General features: G+C 38.8%; 1 protein-coding gene and 1 pseudogene across 2 annotated transcripts in view; both read right to left on the reverse strand.

Moving 5' to 3' along the window:
- The window catches only part of CLNS1A (chloride nucleotide-sensitive channel 1A), a 31224-nt gene extending 17732 nt beyond the window's left edge, over window positions 1-13492 (reverse strand). The window contains exons 1-5 of one of the 2 annotated variants that reach the window (XM_019631655.1): window positions 13284-13492; window positions 6714-6850; window positions 2207-2308; window positions 1443-1550; window positions 166-339 (exon numbers count right to left, since the gene is read on the reverse strand). In XM_019631655.1, the coding sequence (XP_019487200.1) occupies window positions 166-339; window positions 1443-1550; window positions 2207-2308; window positions 6714-6850; window positions 13284-13408 (646 nt within the window). In that variant the 5' untranslated portion in view covers window positions 13409-13492. The remainder of the gene's footprint in view (window positions 1-165; window positions 340-1442; window positions 1551-2206; window positions 2309-6713; window positions 6851-13283) is intronic. The other variant, XM_019631656.1, reaches the window with a different exon arrangement.
- Window positions 8401-10383, reverse strand: LOC109376014 (40S ribosomal protein S8 pseudogene; annotated as a pseudogene).
- Window positions 13493-13906: the final 414 nt, after the last annotated feature.

The raw sequence follows: 13906 nt of genomic DNA on the forward strand, positions 1-13906 counted from the left end.
AAAAAAAATTTACATGAGAATTCCCATTCTATGTAATTCTACATTTGCTTCCTACACTATAGAGTTAATTTTGTGATTGCTCTGTGTTAGAATTTCCAAAAGAACCTCTACATGTTTCTCCATAACTTCCCTTGTTGCCTAAGTGACCATGTGATGGATACTCACCTTCATAATCTCTTACTGAGTCTTCTGTCCGGACTCCAGCCATGTTATACTGGCTGCTCACAGACTGAGAAAGCATTCCTTCTAATCTCTCCAATGTGGCCTGGCCTTCTGCTGTTAAATGGCATAATCCTTCTTCATAGGTGTAAAATGTAGGAATGTCCCCCTGTCCTTGTTCTAAACAAATAAAAAGCTTTTAGGCTATTAGATAACAATTAGAAAAAAAATGGATATGCAATAATGCATTTACTGAAGATAAGGTACAATGAAAAAGGCTACCAGGAAAATACTTTTCAACATTCATTCAACCTACATATTTAGGCCATCTGCTGAACATAGAGATACAAAAAAAATGTCCCTACCCTCTAGGACGAGAAGGGATTCGAGGAGATAATGAGACAGTAAGCAACAATTCCCAAAGAATCAAATGTCCAGCGATTAGAAGGAAAAGAGGGTGTTCCTGAGGTCAGAGAGTCTTATATTACCACAAGGTGAGAATTTTACAGGGGAATGCAAATTAATTTGGTATTAATTTGTACTGAAGGTTTTTTCCTGATTAAAATACATGTTCCTTTTTAAAACATCAGAAATTCTGGAAAATACAAAAAGTATTAAAAAATAAGAAGCATCCAAAAATCTCAGTGAAGATGAGAATGTATTTAGATATGAAGGAGAGTGCCAGAAATGAGTTTCTTTCAGGCCAGGAAGTGGGCACATATGGAGGAAAGGGCTTGGCATAGCCAGACTGGTGTACAGACCATGGGGATAAGGAAAAGAGAACAGCAGGCACCTCAAGACTGTACCGGGCTAGTGACTGCATTCTGGTCCGGGGAAGCAAGCGGAACTACTCAGGTAAAGGAAGTATGGTGCTGGAAAAAAGAAATGACTGTGGCAGTGAGCTGTTTGAAGGACTATGTTAAATAAAGATGTACATGATAGAGGTGATGGAGAGAGGAGACTTGTTCTCTGAGAGCAGCTGCATCAACTTAAAAAGACTCTTCTGACTACCCACTTTCCTATATGCCATTTTCTTCCCTTCCATTATCTCTACCCATTTCCCCCACCTCAATAGTCTCTATTTTTTACCCTCAAGCTTGGAAAACCAATAGTTTTCCAATTTGGCTTAGATATGAATTGTACCACTCACTTTTATTAATAATCGTACTATATGGGTACTTAAGAGCAACACAAAGAACTATAATCCCATTCCCTTAGTACAAATAAATGCTTAAAATAAGACGCACTCACACAAAACACTTTAAAAAATCCTTTTCACTGACCATGTGCTTCCACATCGTATTCCTCCCCATCGTAATCATCTGAATCTTCATCATCAGGGTCGGGATGCAAAGCCTGGCATTCACACATTGCAGTGAACATGGCCTCCACTGAACAAAGAAATTAAATTGTAATTAACATTTCTTTCTGGCCAATGTGCAATAAAAATTTAATTAAACAACCATAGTGCAAATAAATTTAAGGGGTAAACAAGAGGTACATTAGGGTCCCAATATTCACAAAACCTGCCAAATTCCAAGGAGAATCAATCTTGAAAAGTGCTTGATGGCAATGGACAAGCCACAAAATAATGAGAGTTCATTTTAAGATATTATTGAGATCTCTTCACTCCTGGTTGGATTTTCTGAGAAAAGGAGTCAGGGAGTCCTGGTCAGGCTGCTGGTATCAGAGTGAAGTCCTTCACAGCTAACGGGTTCTTACCAGTTATCCTGGCATCTTCCATTTTGGAATTGCCATGATTCCTCTGCCCTCTAACTGGTGAGATTTACAGTCAATAGCATGAAGTCAATAAAAATAATCAGATCCTGCCATTCACAAAACACACCAAGTAACACAGTGTCCACTATACTCTCACGACATTTACAATCTTTGCTATTAATAGGCATCTGGTCCTCAATATTATAGATGATAAAATGAAGAAAAAGCAGTGGAATGGAGGTGATGCTGGCAAAGGTAAGAGTATATGAGTCAATGGGGGAATACTTGGTACATGGAGGGAAAAGAATCAATTCCACAGAGCACTCACATGCTGATTTATCACTGGGCACAAATCTAAATTCAGCAATAGGTTCAACATCATCGTCACTGTCTTCCTCTTCTTCATCAGCAACAGATTCTTTTGATTCTTCTAGAAAGGGAAAAAAAAGAAACTTTTTAATCATGTGAATTGTTTTGAAATAAGAAGCCTAAAAGGATTTTATAAAGGATGCTCACTGATATATCTAAATACTGCAATTCAATTTTTACTTCAAATTATAAGGTTATTTTAGAGCTAAAAAAGACTGGATAGTCTCTCTGGTCTAGTCGCACTGTCTTCACTGAGCCCTAGAGATTCCAAGCCCCCTCAGCGTCACGATGGGGTCGAGGAAACACAAACAGTCGGGCCTCTGATAGTTCGAAGTCACCTGCTTCTTTTACGTTTCACCTTGAAACAAAGGGTACAGCAGCAATTTGTAATCCACTAAGGTAATTCATCACCAACAATTTACAGATGAGAAACCAAGGCCCATAAAAGTTAACTGACCCAACAGATAAATTAACAAAGTCTGCAAGCAAGAAAAAAACACAAATGTTCCATAAACAGCACACACATATGCTGCTGGTGGAAGTGGAAACTGCTACCACCACACTGGAGATGAGCAGATCCTACTACCCAGCAATTCCTCATTTAAGTACATATTATGTATACCAGGAATCTGTACAAAAATGTTTATTGAAGTACTATATATACTAGTGAAAGTATAAAAAATAAATGTTGATCCAAAAAAAAGAAATAGATGTACTGTAACCTAGTCATATTATGTTTTATACATAGACAGCAGTTAAAAATGAACAAATGTGATTTATAGGTATCAAAATAGATAGATTAAAAGTATAATTGAGTGAAAAAAGGTAGTTGCAGAATATATATAATACCACTTACATGAAAACTTTAAACACAAAACAAAACCATTATATTGCTTATGGGTATATACCCATTCAGTAAAAATCTGAAAGCATAAACAAAAGGACAAATGCCATTTTTAGGATAATGTTTTTAACACCAGAAACAGAGGGTAGGGAATGAAATGGGAAGCGGTACAAAAAGGATTTCAACAGTATTGATATACTTTTATTTCTTTAATAGACTAATTATGGAAAATGTTACTTACAATTTATGCTGGATATTGAATAACAGAAATTTTTTATTACTCTGCACTTTCCAATGTTTGAATTATTTCATAATGAAAAAAAAGGTCAACACAATACTTAAATAGACCCCCAAAACTTTAAAACATGTTCAAAACTAATAGTCTTAAAAATATAAACTATTGTAATAGATATGTATGATATCGGGGAGGGGAGTAGGGCAGCGTATTGGGGAAGGGGGGGTAGTCACTTTGAGGGGTAAAAAGTATAGCTACTGCACTGTGTTGTACACCTGAAACTAATTTTAAATAAATAAATACATTAATTAATTAAAAAATATATAAACTAAATTTTGTTCAGCATAGTTACCATAAAAAAATGTTAATTCTCCATGCAGATGAAGATAAGGTGGAAAGGTATGCTTATAGTCTATTCAAAGTGTAAACTGATATCAACTTTCTGGAAAGCAATTTGACAATGTATGTTAAGAGCTTTAAAAATGTTTTATTATCTTTAATGTAGCAATTCTACTCATAGGAATCAATTATAGGGGGATATTTACTAAATATTTTTTTAACTTATTTTTATAAGTCATACAAGCTTACTGTAGAATAACGAAAAAATACAGATAAGCAAAAAGGGAAAATCTTTTAAATAGCCACTATTAATAGTTTTAAATAACAGATTTAATAGGACTTTCCCTGTCCTGTTTCTGTTATTACATTGCTAAATATATGTCTTCTGTAAACAAGTAAAATAATATAAAATATTGGATAATTCTAAATAGTTGAATATATTATGGTAATACCAAACTTTTTCAATGCATTTTAAAAAACAAATTGGTATCATACTGTAATTATTATTTTATAACTGAATGAACATCACTGTTTAAATTATAAAAATAATACATACTCATATAAAAGTAATTGAAAGACTCTAGATCAGTGGTTCTCAACCTGTGGGTCGCGACCCCTTTGGGGGTCGAATGACCCTTTCACAGGGGTCGCAGGGTACTCATATGTGGGCGTATCTGCATGTGGGCCTGGAGACGGATAGAGGAGCGGTGTCTCGGTTCCTAAGACCATCGAAAATATGTTTCCTGATGGTCTTAGGCGACCCCTGTGAAAGGTTGAGAACCGCTGCTCTGGATGGACTCAAAGGAAAAAGTCCCTCTCACTGTAGTTCCTCTCTCTAGAAATAACCACTGTTAAGAGTTTCTTTTATATCCTCAGGAATCTACGTTAGGGTGATAAATAGATACGTAATACAGTATTTTTACAATTAGGAAAAAAATATACAGTCATGACTAACACTCACCATCTCATGCTGGATCATAGCAGTGATCTCTGTAAACCTTTCTAAATTTTCAACAATGGGGGGTGAATTCTTAGTAATTTTAAAAATAATCTAATGTCCTCAACAATAAGCTGATGGTCCAATTTAAAGAGATTTATGGAGGTAAAGCAAAGAGAAAAAAAAATCTGGAGCTTGGAGAATCAAGATGAAATAAAGGCTGGGAAAATAGGATCCAACCACGTGTAACTTATGAGAAGAGTGGTTCCAGATAAACAGAACTGAGAAACTATTGAAATAAATGTAACCCAGGAGGATTCTACTTTCTAGTAAGACAGAAAAGTCCTACTGATTTTAGTAAGAAAGGATTAATCATAATCCCATCTATTTCAATTTAAAACACCTACTGCAAACCTACTGAATCCTTATTTCCTAGTTTGGGACTCCCAGTATTTGCATTTTTAACAAGAGCCCAGGTGTTTCTAATGTGCAGCCAGGTTTCAGAACTAAAGACTACTACAATCCCCTAGTTTTTCTGGATGAAACTGAGGCACAGAGAGATGAAAATGCCTTGCCCACCAAGTTAATGACAGTCTTCTTATTCAGCGTGCTGTTCTAGTTAGCTAGCTTTATTCAAACCCTACCTCTCTAACCTTCTTTTCTGACATAGACCTTTGCCCAATGCCAGTGCTCTACACTATTTATGGGCATTTCACATCAGCATTTGGAACTGACAGACAAGGGTACCTCTAAAGTTTTGCATTTCTGTGAATGAATGATGCTTTAAACTGAATATGACATATAATACTCTTGGTTATGAAACCATAATTGTACTTACTAAATGGAAAGTGTACTTTGTGTCCAATACCTCCTCATTTGGAAGTCTTACTATAACCCAAGGTCAACAGCTTTTCCTTTTCCTTACCCTCTTTCAAACTTCACTAGATTGTCACCTATTTTGGAACCTTTCCAATGGCAAGAGTTCGAAATCTTGTCACAAAAATATTTTCAAATAGCTGAACCAGTCATTACCACTTAATGAGGCAGGGATTACCAAAAGCCCTAAAAATTACTAAGTAATTAGTGTCACACTGAATATAAATGGTCATTTGTTCCCTGAAATCATATAAAAATCCCAAATTGAAGGAGCAATAGCTCAAAGGGCAAACTTATGGAATTGTCTCTTATAAACTATTCCAAAGAAAAGCAACCCATTGTTTTAAAAGCAACAGTTTACTAAAGGTATAACAAATGTCTTTTCAGCCCCAAAGTTCTATATTTATACAAAAGATGAACATACTAAACTAACACAATATAGTCTTTCAACTGTTTATTTAGTTGCACTTACAAAAATCAAACACAAGTTTTTATTTTGTGCCTAACTTGTTAATTCTCATTTGGAATTCTTTCAACCCAGTGAACAGCCTAAACAATGGATTTTTTACATTTCTTACTCCATCTTTTTTTTACATTTCTTACTCCATCTTTCATCAACTTCACTGGATTTTTATGAATCTTTATAGTTATCTCCAACAGCAAAACTTGGGAATCTTGTACCCCCAGTGTTTCTCAACTTTGGCACTACTGACATTTGGACTGGATAATTCTGTTTTGAGGGGCTGTCCTGCGCATTGTAGGATGTTTAGTAGCATCCCTGGCCTCTACCCACTAGATGCCAGTAGTGCTCCTCCCCCCTCCAGTCAGGACAATCAAAATGTCATTGCCAAATGTAGGGGGAGGGCAACATCATCTCCCAGTAAGAACAGAACAAAACAAAACAGTTTCTATCCTAAACTCTTGGAAGCACAAAGTATACTGATCCAAGCTTCAAGGGTGCCAAATATAAATGCCTTTACAAAGAGAAAGAAAATAGACAAACTCAGAGAGAAAAAAAATCAGAAATATAAATCCATAATAACTGAATAATTCTAAGTGTAAATATAGAGAAAACAAAAGGCAGTTTCCAAATTATTTTACTGTGCTGAAATTTTGCTTAATAAACTATTATCCAAAATAAGTCAATAGCTTGACTATTACATTATGATCAAAGATTGCTTTTTAAAATATAATATGTTACCAAAGGCAGCTCAAGATTAAATTATCATACATACCTTCAAATTTGGCATTCACCATGACATACAAATGCTCTCGTGGGTATGCATTTAGGTCCCTGGACACTGCATGCAAACTAATGGTGGGGTATTCCAGTGAGAATCCTAATCCAGAGCCATCTAACCAAGACAGGCGGCTGAAAAACATGTTTTAAGTAGATTATTTCAAGAAATTAAATCCTAATTTAATATCCTCAAGTTTTAAAAGGTTCAGTTTGGACACTTTTATGCATGTGAATAATTTCAAGCTTACTGTTCAGAAATATTCCTAAAATATAAAAATTCAGCAGCAAGAATTGAATTGTTACGGCTCTTTTCCTCTAGCTGAAAGTTCAAATAGACTTGAAACGCAATTTTTCTTAATTCACACGTTTGTTTCTATGTCTTTTATACTTGTTCTTATCTGGAATGTCTTCAGGCACCTTTGCTTTTGCAAATCCTCTTCATGTGGTCAAGTCCAGCTCCTCCTTGAGCCCTCCTTCCAATCACTCCAGTCCATAATGATTTCTTCTTTCTCTAGCTTGTACTTATGCTCAGTAATGTATCATTTAGCACTTAACTCTGTGACAGAATGTGAGCTACTTGACAGGAGAACCTATGATATTCTTTACTTAACATTCTCAGCATGTAAGTATGCAATAAATACTTGGGAATCACTAATTGCTCTACTAATCCTACATTAAATGACATACACATGAAATGACTGTAATCAGACTTACCGCAAGTTAGAAGATAATTATCACATTGAAAAACACTTTACAAAGACTTTCATTTATTCTGCAACTTTAAGAGAAAGCCACAGATAAGCAAAGTCTAGTTTTCCCTCAAAAGTGCTCAAACACAAATATTTTATTGGTGTAATAGAGGAAATATATCACCAAAATCAGTATGCTGAGTTCTGAATAAGGCTGGCTAATTTTTTGGTTAATACTTCACCCATCTGGAACTGCACCACTTAGCAGGAAAAATAAGTAGCAAAATGTCCTTAAGAAACAACAACAAAAATGTTAATGCAATAAAACTTAATGCAATAGGGCTGGCTGCACAGGGCTGGAGGGAAATAGAGTGATTGCTAATGGGTGCTGGTTTCTTTTGGGGGTGATGAAAATATTCTAAAATTGATTGTGGTGATGGGTTGCACAACTCTGAATTACAGTATCTCAAATAACACTGTTATTTAAAAAACAAGTTAATACAATATAGTCCTCATATCATTCTATTGTCTATACAATTTTAACAAGCCTGGTTGTCTAATTTCTTTTTTTTAAACTGGTTGTGCAAATTCTAACCAAACAAAAATAAGTAACATAGGAGAAGGTAGGACTCCCTCCCTTAGGCAGGAACAATGATAGTGCAGCAGTCCGCTACTTCATATTCAAGGTAAGGAGAGGCTGAACTTACGCTTCAGTTCGCTAAAGAAAATCAATGTCTAACAGCACAACACAAGTGTATGACATGTGTCCCCCACTCATCAGACACAAAGGCAGAATTAGATTGTGGTGAAAATTGTACAGCTCTGAAAATATATACTACTGTCATTGGTAAAGATTGCCATTGAACATGCTTATTTAAAAAAGAAAGCCTGGGAGACTTAAATGAATAAATCTTAAGGAGCTTAAAGTGGTAAAAGCTCTAGAAATGATTTTTCAGAATCAAGGAAATAGATTTTAGTATTGTGAGTCAGCTGTGTCTGTTGTAGGTGCCATCCCTGTCCACTGTTTTTACCTTAATGTGGAGATGAAAACAGTGCTCATGTATCATAGCGGTATTGCCAGTCCCTTACTAAAACTATTATTATTTTTAGCAAATAAATTCCTTTTTCTCACCTCAAAAATCTCCTGGCATTATCATATTGGGTTGTCGGAAAAGTCATGATGTATTTTTTCTGTTTTTTGTTGCAAAAATGCGTCAGGACCTTTCCGACAACCCAATAATTCAGAAAGGAGTATTCCAAATTTAGGTGTCCAAAATTTCTAATATCCAGACCCAGAAAACTTTCTTTAATGACTCAATTAGGAGATGGGGAGACTGAAATATAAACACTGACTCAGTGCCTACCAAATTATGGCCTTTACTTTAAAAAGCACATACTTGCTTGTAGTTCCTCACTGGTAGCAGGGCACAAATGCTGCTTCAGCACATTTCCTATGGCATGCTCATAATCTCGTAAATGAACAGGAATTATATACTCTATAGAATGCAAGTAAGTGCCACTGAAAGCAACATTTACTCTGATCATTAAGTTCTGGTTTTTATTTATTCGCTTTTCATGTATTCTAGAAGAAAAGCCCTCCAAAACAAACAACAAAAAAATCAAATTAACTATATATGCAATCCCAAAGAAACCATGAGTCACAAAAGGGCAAAAGAGTAATTAGAAAGCCAGTAAACACGCAGAAGAATGTTTTGCTAATTACCAATGGTTCTGTGCAGTATGGCCAGTGTCCTTTATTCCTGGCATGGGATGAAAAACAGGACAGGCAGGTAAGGAAGGCCTTGAATTTGGGCTGGTTTAATTATTTGGTTTTAAATTAATTTTGGAATAAGATATAAAAAGTGTTACTTATAAGTTTAAGTTACCTATTTTTAATTTAATTACTTTTTTTTTTTTTAAACACAAAACAGCTTTATTACGTGGACTAAGCTAGGAAGAAGGATGATTCATTTGCCTTTCGGGGCCTTGATCTTCCTCATCAGAACTCCAGCTCCTTGCCCTCTAGCACAGAGCCATCTGTTCAGCCACACTGGCCTGGTCCTGAAGTGATGCATGCAAGAAGCTTGCCCCGCTGGAACTGCTCCTCTAGAAGACTGCTGACCTGGGCATTCTTTTTCCTTTCATCATATTTCTTCTCAATTTCCTTTGATCATTTTTTGTTTAAAATCTTTTCCTCCTCAGGAGTCAGCTTGGCCCCATTCTTGCGGCCCAGGGGCAGCGCACAGTGGGACTCGTACCACTGTCCATTCGGTGTGCTATCAATAAGCACCAAGCAGTTCTTTACTAGGGCCTTGGTGTGGACCAGTTCATTGTTGGATGTATTGTAGAAACATCAATAATCCTTGTTTTGCGTGTACAACTCTTGGAGCCCCAGAAGTTCCCCATGTCCAACCTCAAGGCACAGTACTTCCTGTTATCTCCCTGCATACGACTGGCGGGGGCCAATCTTAGTGTTGGCAGCAGGGCGTCCCAGCTCATATTCCCGCTTCTTGTGGGAGGGCTTCCTCTTGCCCCCAGTCTTGTGGCGCTTAAGCCAGTTGTCCCGAGGGATGCCCATGGCTCGGCGCTGATTGGAAAGAGCTAATTACCTACTTTACCTGTTTCAAATGATCGATTTTGAATAATTCAAACCTCTGTTCCTTTCCTTATTTGGATAAAAAGTCAACTTCCTATGAAAACTAAGCCTGAGAATTCTAAATCTCTCAATATACATCTGAGAAAGTATCTACCTAAAACCAAATGAGACCTTGTCTCTCTTTGCCTAAAATCCTAAAAGAGTTTCCTCAAAGCCTAAGATAAGCCAAGCTCATGAACATGGCTCTTTCCTTCTCAGCTTTATTGTTTTTTCCCATCGTTCTCCCTCACTTCCTCAGATGAAGAACTGCTAGACTGTGTGTACTGTATACATATATTTTTTACACATGAGTGTGCCAAAAAAATGTATACACATTTTAAGAAAACTATTAAAATTGTAATCTTCAATATATACTGATAACAAAAGTTGAATACAAGTCACATCTGACTTCTGCAATTACAAGAGGTGCTCAAAGTGGTTACCATCAGCATCCAGACACTTCTGATTACGATGTACTACTACTGCTTGAGTAGCGTTGACCAAAGTGTCCACTTGTATACATTTTTTTGGCATCCCCGGTATATATCTATACATATAAATACACACACACACACATATATATATATATATATCCTGGCACACCATTGTTTCTCACTCTTGCCTCTCAGCATCATGTTTCTTCTAATTAGAACATTTCATTTCCTCTTTGCCCCACAGCATTCACCTGGCTAACGGTAAATCCTCATTTGTCACATCCTCTAGGAAGCCTTTCCAGTTTGAGAGCTTGATTCTATCAAGACTTGGAAATACTAGGGCTGGCAGAGTGGCGCATTGGTTAAGAGCTGGTTTGGACGCCAGCTCTGAGCAGCAGGGCCCCGGTTCGGATCCCACATGAGGGCCACTGATGCTGCGCCCTCCACAGCTAACATGGTGAACAACAGCTCGACCTGGAGCTGGGCTGCCGTGAGTCACCGGCGACGTCGTAGACTACAGCCCCTGCTGCAGTGGGCTGCCGTAAGCTATTGTGAGCGGCCAGCAGCCAACGTGAGCTGCCAAGAGCCACCATGAGCAGCTGTCCAGAGGCCTCACCCGGGAAGAGCGCAATGATAATACCAGCATGGACCAGTGAAGCAACGTCCTCCACAACTAGACTGAAGAACAAAAGGTCAGCAACTTATCTGTTCCCCTTCCCCTGATTCCCCAGCGCTGTTCCCCTCCCCCAACCCCACCAATAAAATCTTAAAAAAAAAGACTTGGAAATGCTAGGTAAGAAAGAACAAAATGGGAAAAGAGACCAAGAGACCAAAGAAGTAAGGCTATTGAGTTAAGAGGGATGAACAGATGTGTCCAAGGAACTAGAAAAATCCTGGTTTTAACCTTATGGCACACATACAGGTGCTAGTTTAATAATAATCCTTTAAACCACAGATTGTATAACTTACACTCTTTTTTTTTGTATGTATATTTAACAAAAGTATTTTCTTAAAGAAAGGTAAGAGATTTGTTAGTAAAAAGTTGAAATAAAAAATTTTTAAACAGATAAGAACTTAGGAGTTTGTACTTCCTGAGTGTGATAACTGTATTGTGGTAATACAGGAGAATGTCCCTGTTCTTAGGAGATATATGCTAAAGTATTTACAGGTTAAGTAACAACATGTCTGCAACTCTCAAATAGCTCAGAAAAGAGAGAAAGAGAAATATGGCAAAAGCTAGCAACTGATAAATCTTTGTGAAGGGTCTATGGGTATTAACGAACAACACCTGCAACTTGTCTTTAGGTTTGAAAATTTTCAAAATGAAAAAAAAAGTATAGGACGTTCCCCAAAACGGGTTATATTACAGAACGAAGAGCCAATACACATAGAAGCTACGAAGAAGGGATTGCGTAGGGGCTAGGAATATATCTGTACTCCACTTCTCACCACTTAAAAGAAACTGCTCCCTCAAGGTCACCAAAGATCTCCTTGTCAATACCCAACAGATGCTTTCCAAGATTTTATTTTATTTGGCTGTTCGTCCCTCTTCTCAAGTCTCTTCTTCCATGACCTACCTCTTACTGTAGATGTGTACCCAAGATTCTATCTATCCTTTCCCCTCATCTCTTCTGGGGTATCTAATCTATTCCCATGAGTACATGCTAACCCTTATAATATTAATGATTTCCAAATCTCTATCTTTAATACCACTCTCACAAGATAAACACACACATGTCCAACCAAACTCATTATCTGCACCTCACCCCAAACTTGCTTTTCTTCCAATCCATATTTCCTATCTGTGACTGGTCAAAAGCCTAACCTTTGCTCAATGTCCAGATTTCCCTCTAAACAAAGGGTTCTGAGTGTGTGTGTGTGTGTGTGTGTGTGTGTGTGTGTGTGTGTCCTCTGTGGTAGGCAGAATTTTGGCCCCCATAACCTTCATCCCGTGGTGTCAAGACTGTGAATATTGTATATTACATGGGGGAAAAAAAACTTTGTGAATGTAGAAATTATAAGGTTACCAATCAATTGACAAATAGGGAGATTATCCTGGATTATCTGTGTGGGTCCAATGTAATCGCATGAGCTCTTTAACGCTAAGAGTTTTCTCTGGCTGCAGCCCAAAGTGATGCAGAGAGATGTGAAGGGCAATAAGGATTCAACGTGTCATTGCTGGCTTGGTGAGGAATGAAACTGTATAACAAGGGTAACAGGGACCTCAATACTACAACCGTAACATTTAAGACATGTGTATCTGTGAAAGTACAAAGTGCTCCAGGTAGCCAAACAAAAGGCAATTCCTTCTAGGAATGGAAACGGATGTCAGAAATGGGAGCGGAGAGGGGGTGGAGGGTGCTCTTCTCCCTACCCACATCTACAGAAGACAAGCTATAATCCTTAACCTAACTTTCAAAATCCTCCACAACCTGCTCTAAGCCTCCAACCCAGGGCAGTATCTCCCGCGCCGATTCATCGGAAAAGACAAGCAGGCACATCGATAACACTAACTCTGGGTCTAGAAACTCAAAACCTTAGGACGAGACCTTGAGTGAAGAACAATGCATGCAGGAGACCTCCTGTAAACAGGTGGGTAAAATGCATAATCAATGAGACAATACCGTCTGCAGCTGAGAGTCAGGAAGGCTCCGGAGGAAAGGGCACGAGAACAGTGGGGCCTACCTCCCAGCACGGGTATCCCCGAAGCACGCGCTCCCGCTCCCAGCAAGCCCCGAGGTCGCGGTTTGGCCCGGCGCCTCCGCAGCAGGCGGCGCGCAGGAGCACCCGGGACACAGGGACCCTACCTCTCAGCGATGTACAGGGTGCCGGTGCCCAGGCCCTTCCCGTTCAGCACAGCCTCGGTGTCGGGCAGCTGCTGCCGGAGCCCCTCAGCTGACCCCGGTGGCGGGAAACTTTTGAGGAAGCTCATTACAGCAGTGAGCACGGACACACAGGCCAGAAGCGAGCTGAAGAACGCCAAGCCCAGCTCGCCGCGCCCCACCCCGGAAGCGGTGCCAGTTACTCCGGAAGAGCAACTTAGAAGCCCCGGAATTAGAAGGCCATCCACCATAGAGACAGAGGTCCTAGGGCTAAAGCTCGGATGCCTGAGCCGACCTGGCTGTTTGTCACGTGACTCCCGCCCCCAAGTCTCCCTCGCCATTTCTGAGGTCCCAGGCTTGATGTAACGGACAGATCTCCCCCACGTCCTCCTTCAGGGTCGCCACAGGAACCCTGTGAGAGAGGAAGCGCAAGGAGTAATTCCATTTTCTACAAAAAGGGAAACAGAGGCCTGAGACATGGAGTCCCCAGGTAGAGACCTCATTGGTCTAAGCCAGCGGTTCTCAACCTTCCTAATGCCGCGACCCCTTAATACAGTTCCTCATGTTGTGGTGACCCCCAACCATAAAATTATTTTCGTTGCTACTCT

This window comes from Hipposideros armiger, unplaced genomic scaffold (genome assembly GCF_001890085.2).
Source record: "Hipposideros armiger isolate ML-2016 unplaced genomic scaffold, ASM189008v1 scaffold_1030, whole genome shotgun sequence".
In the NCBI taxonomy this organism is placed as follows: domain Eukaryota; kingdom Metazoa; phylum Chordata; class Mammalia; order Chiroptera; family Hipposideridae; genus Hipposideros; species Hipposideros armiger.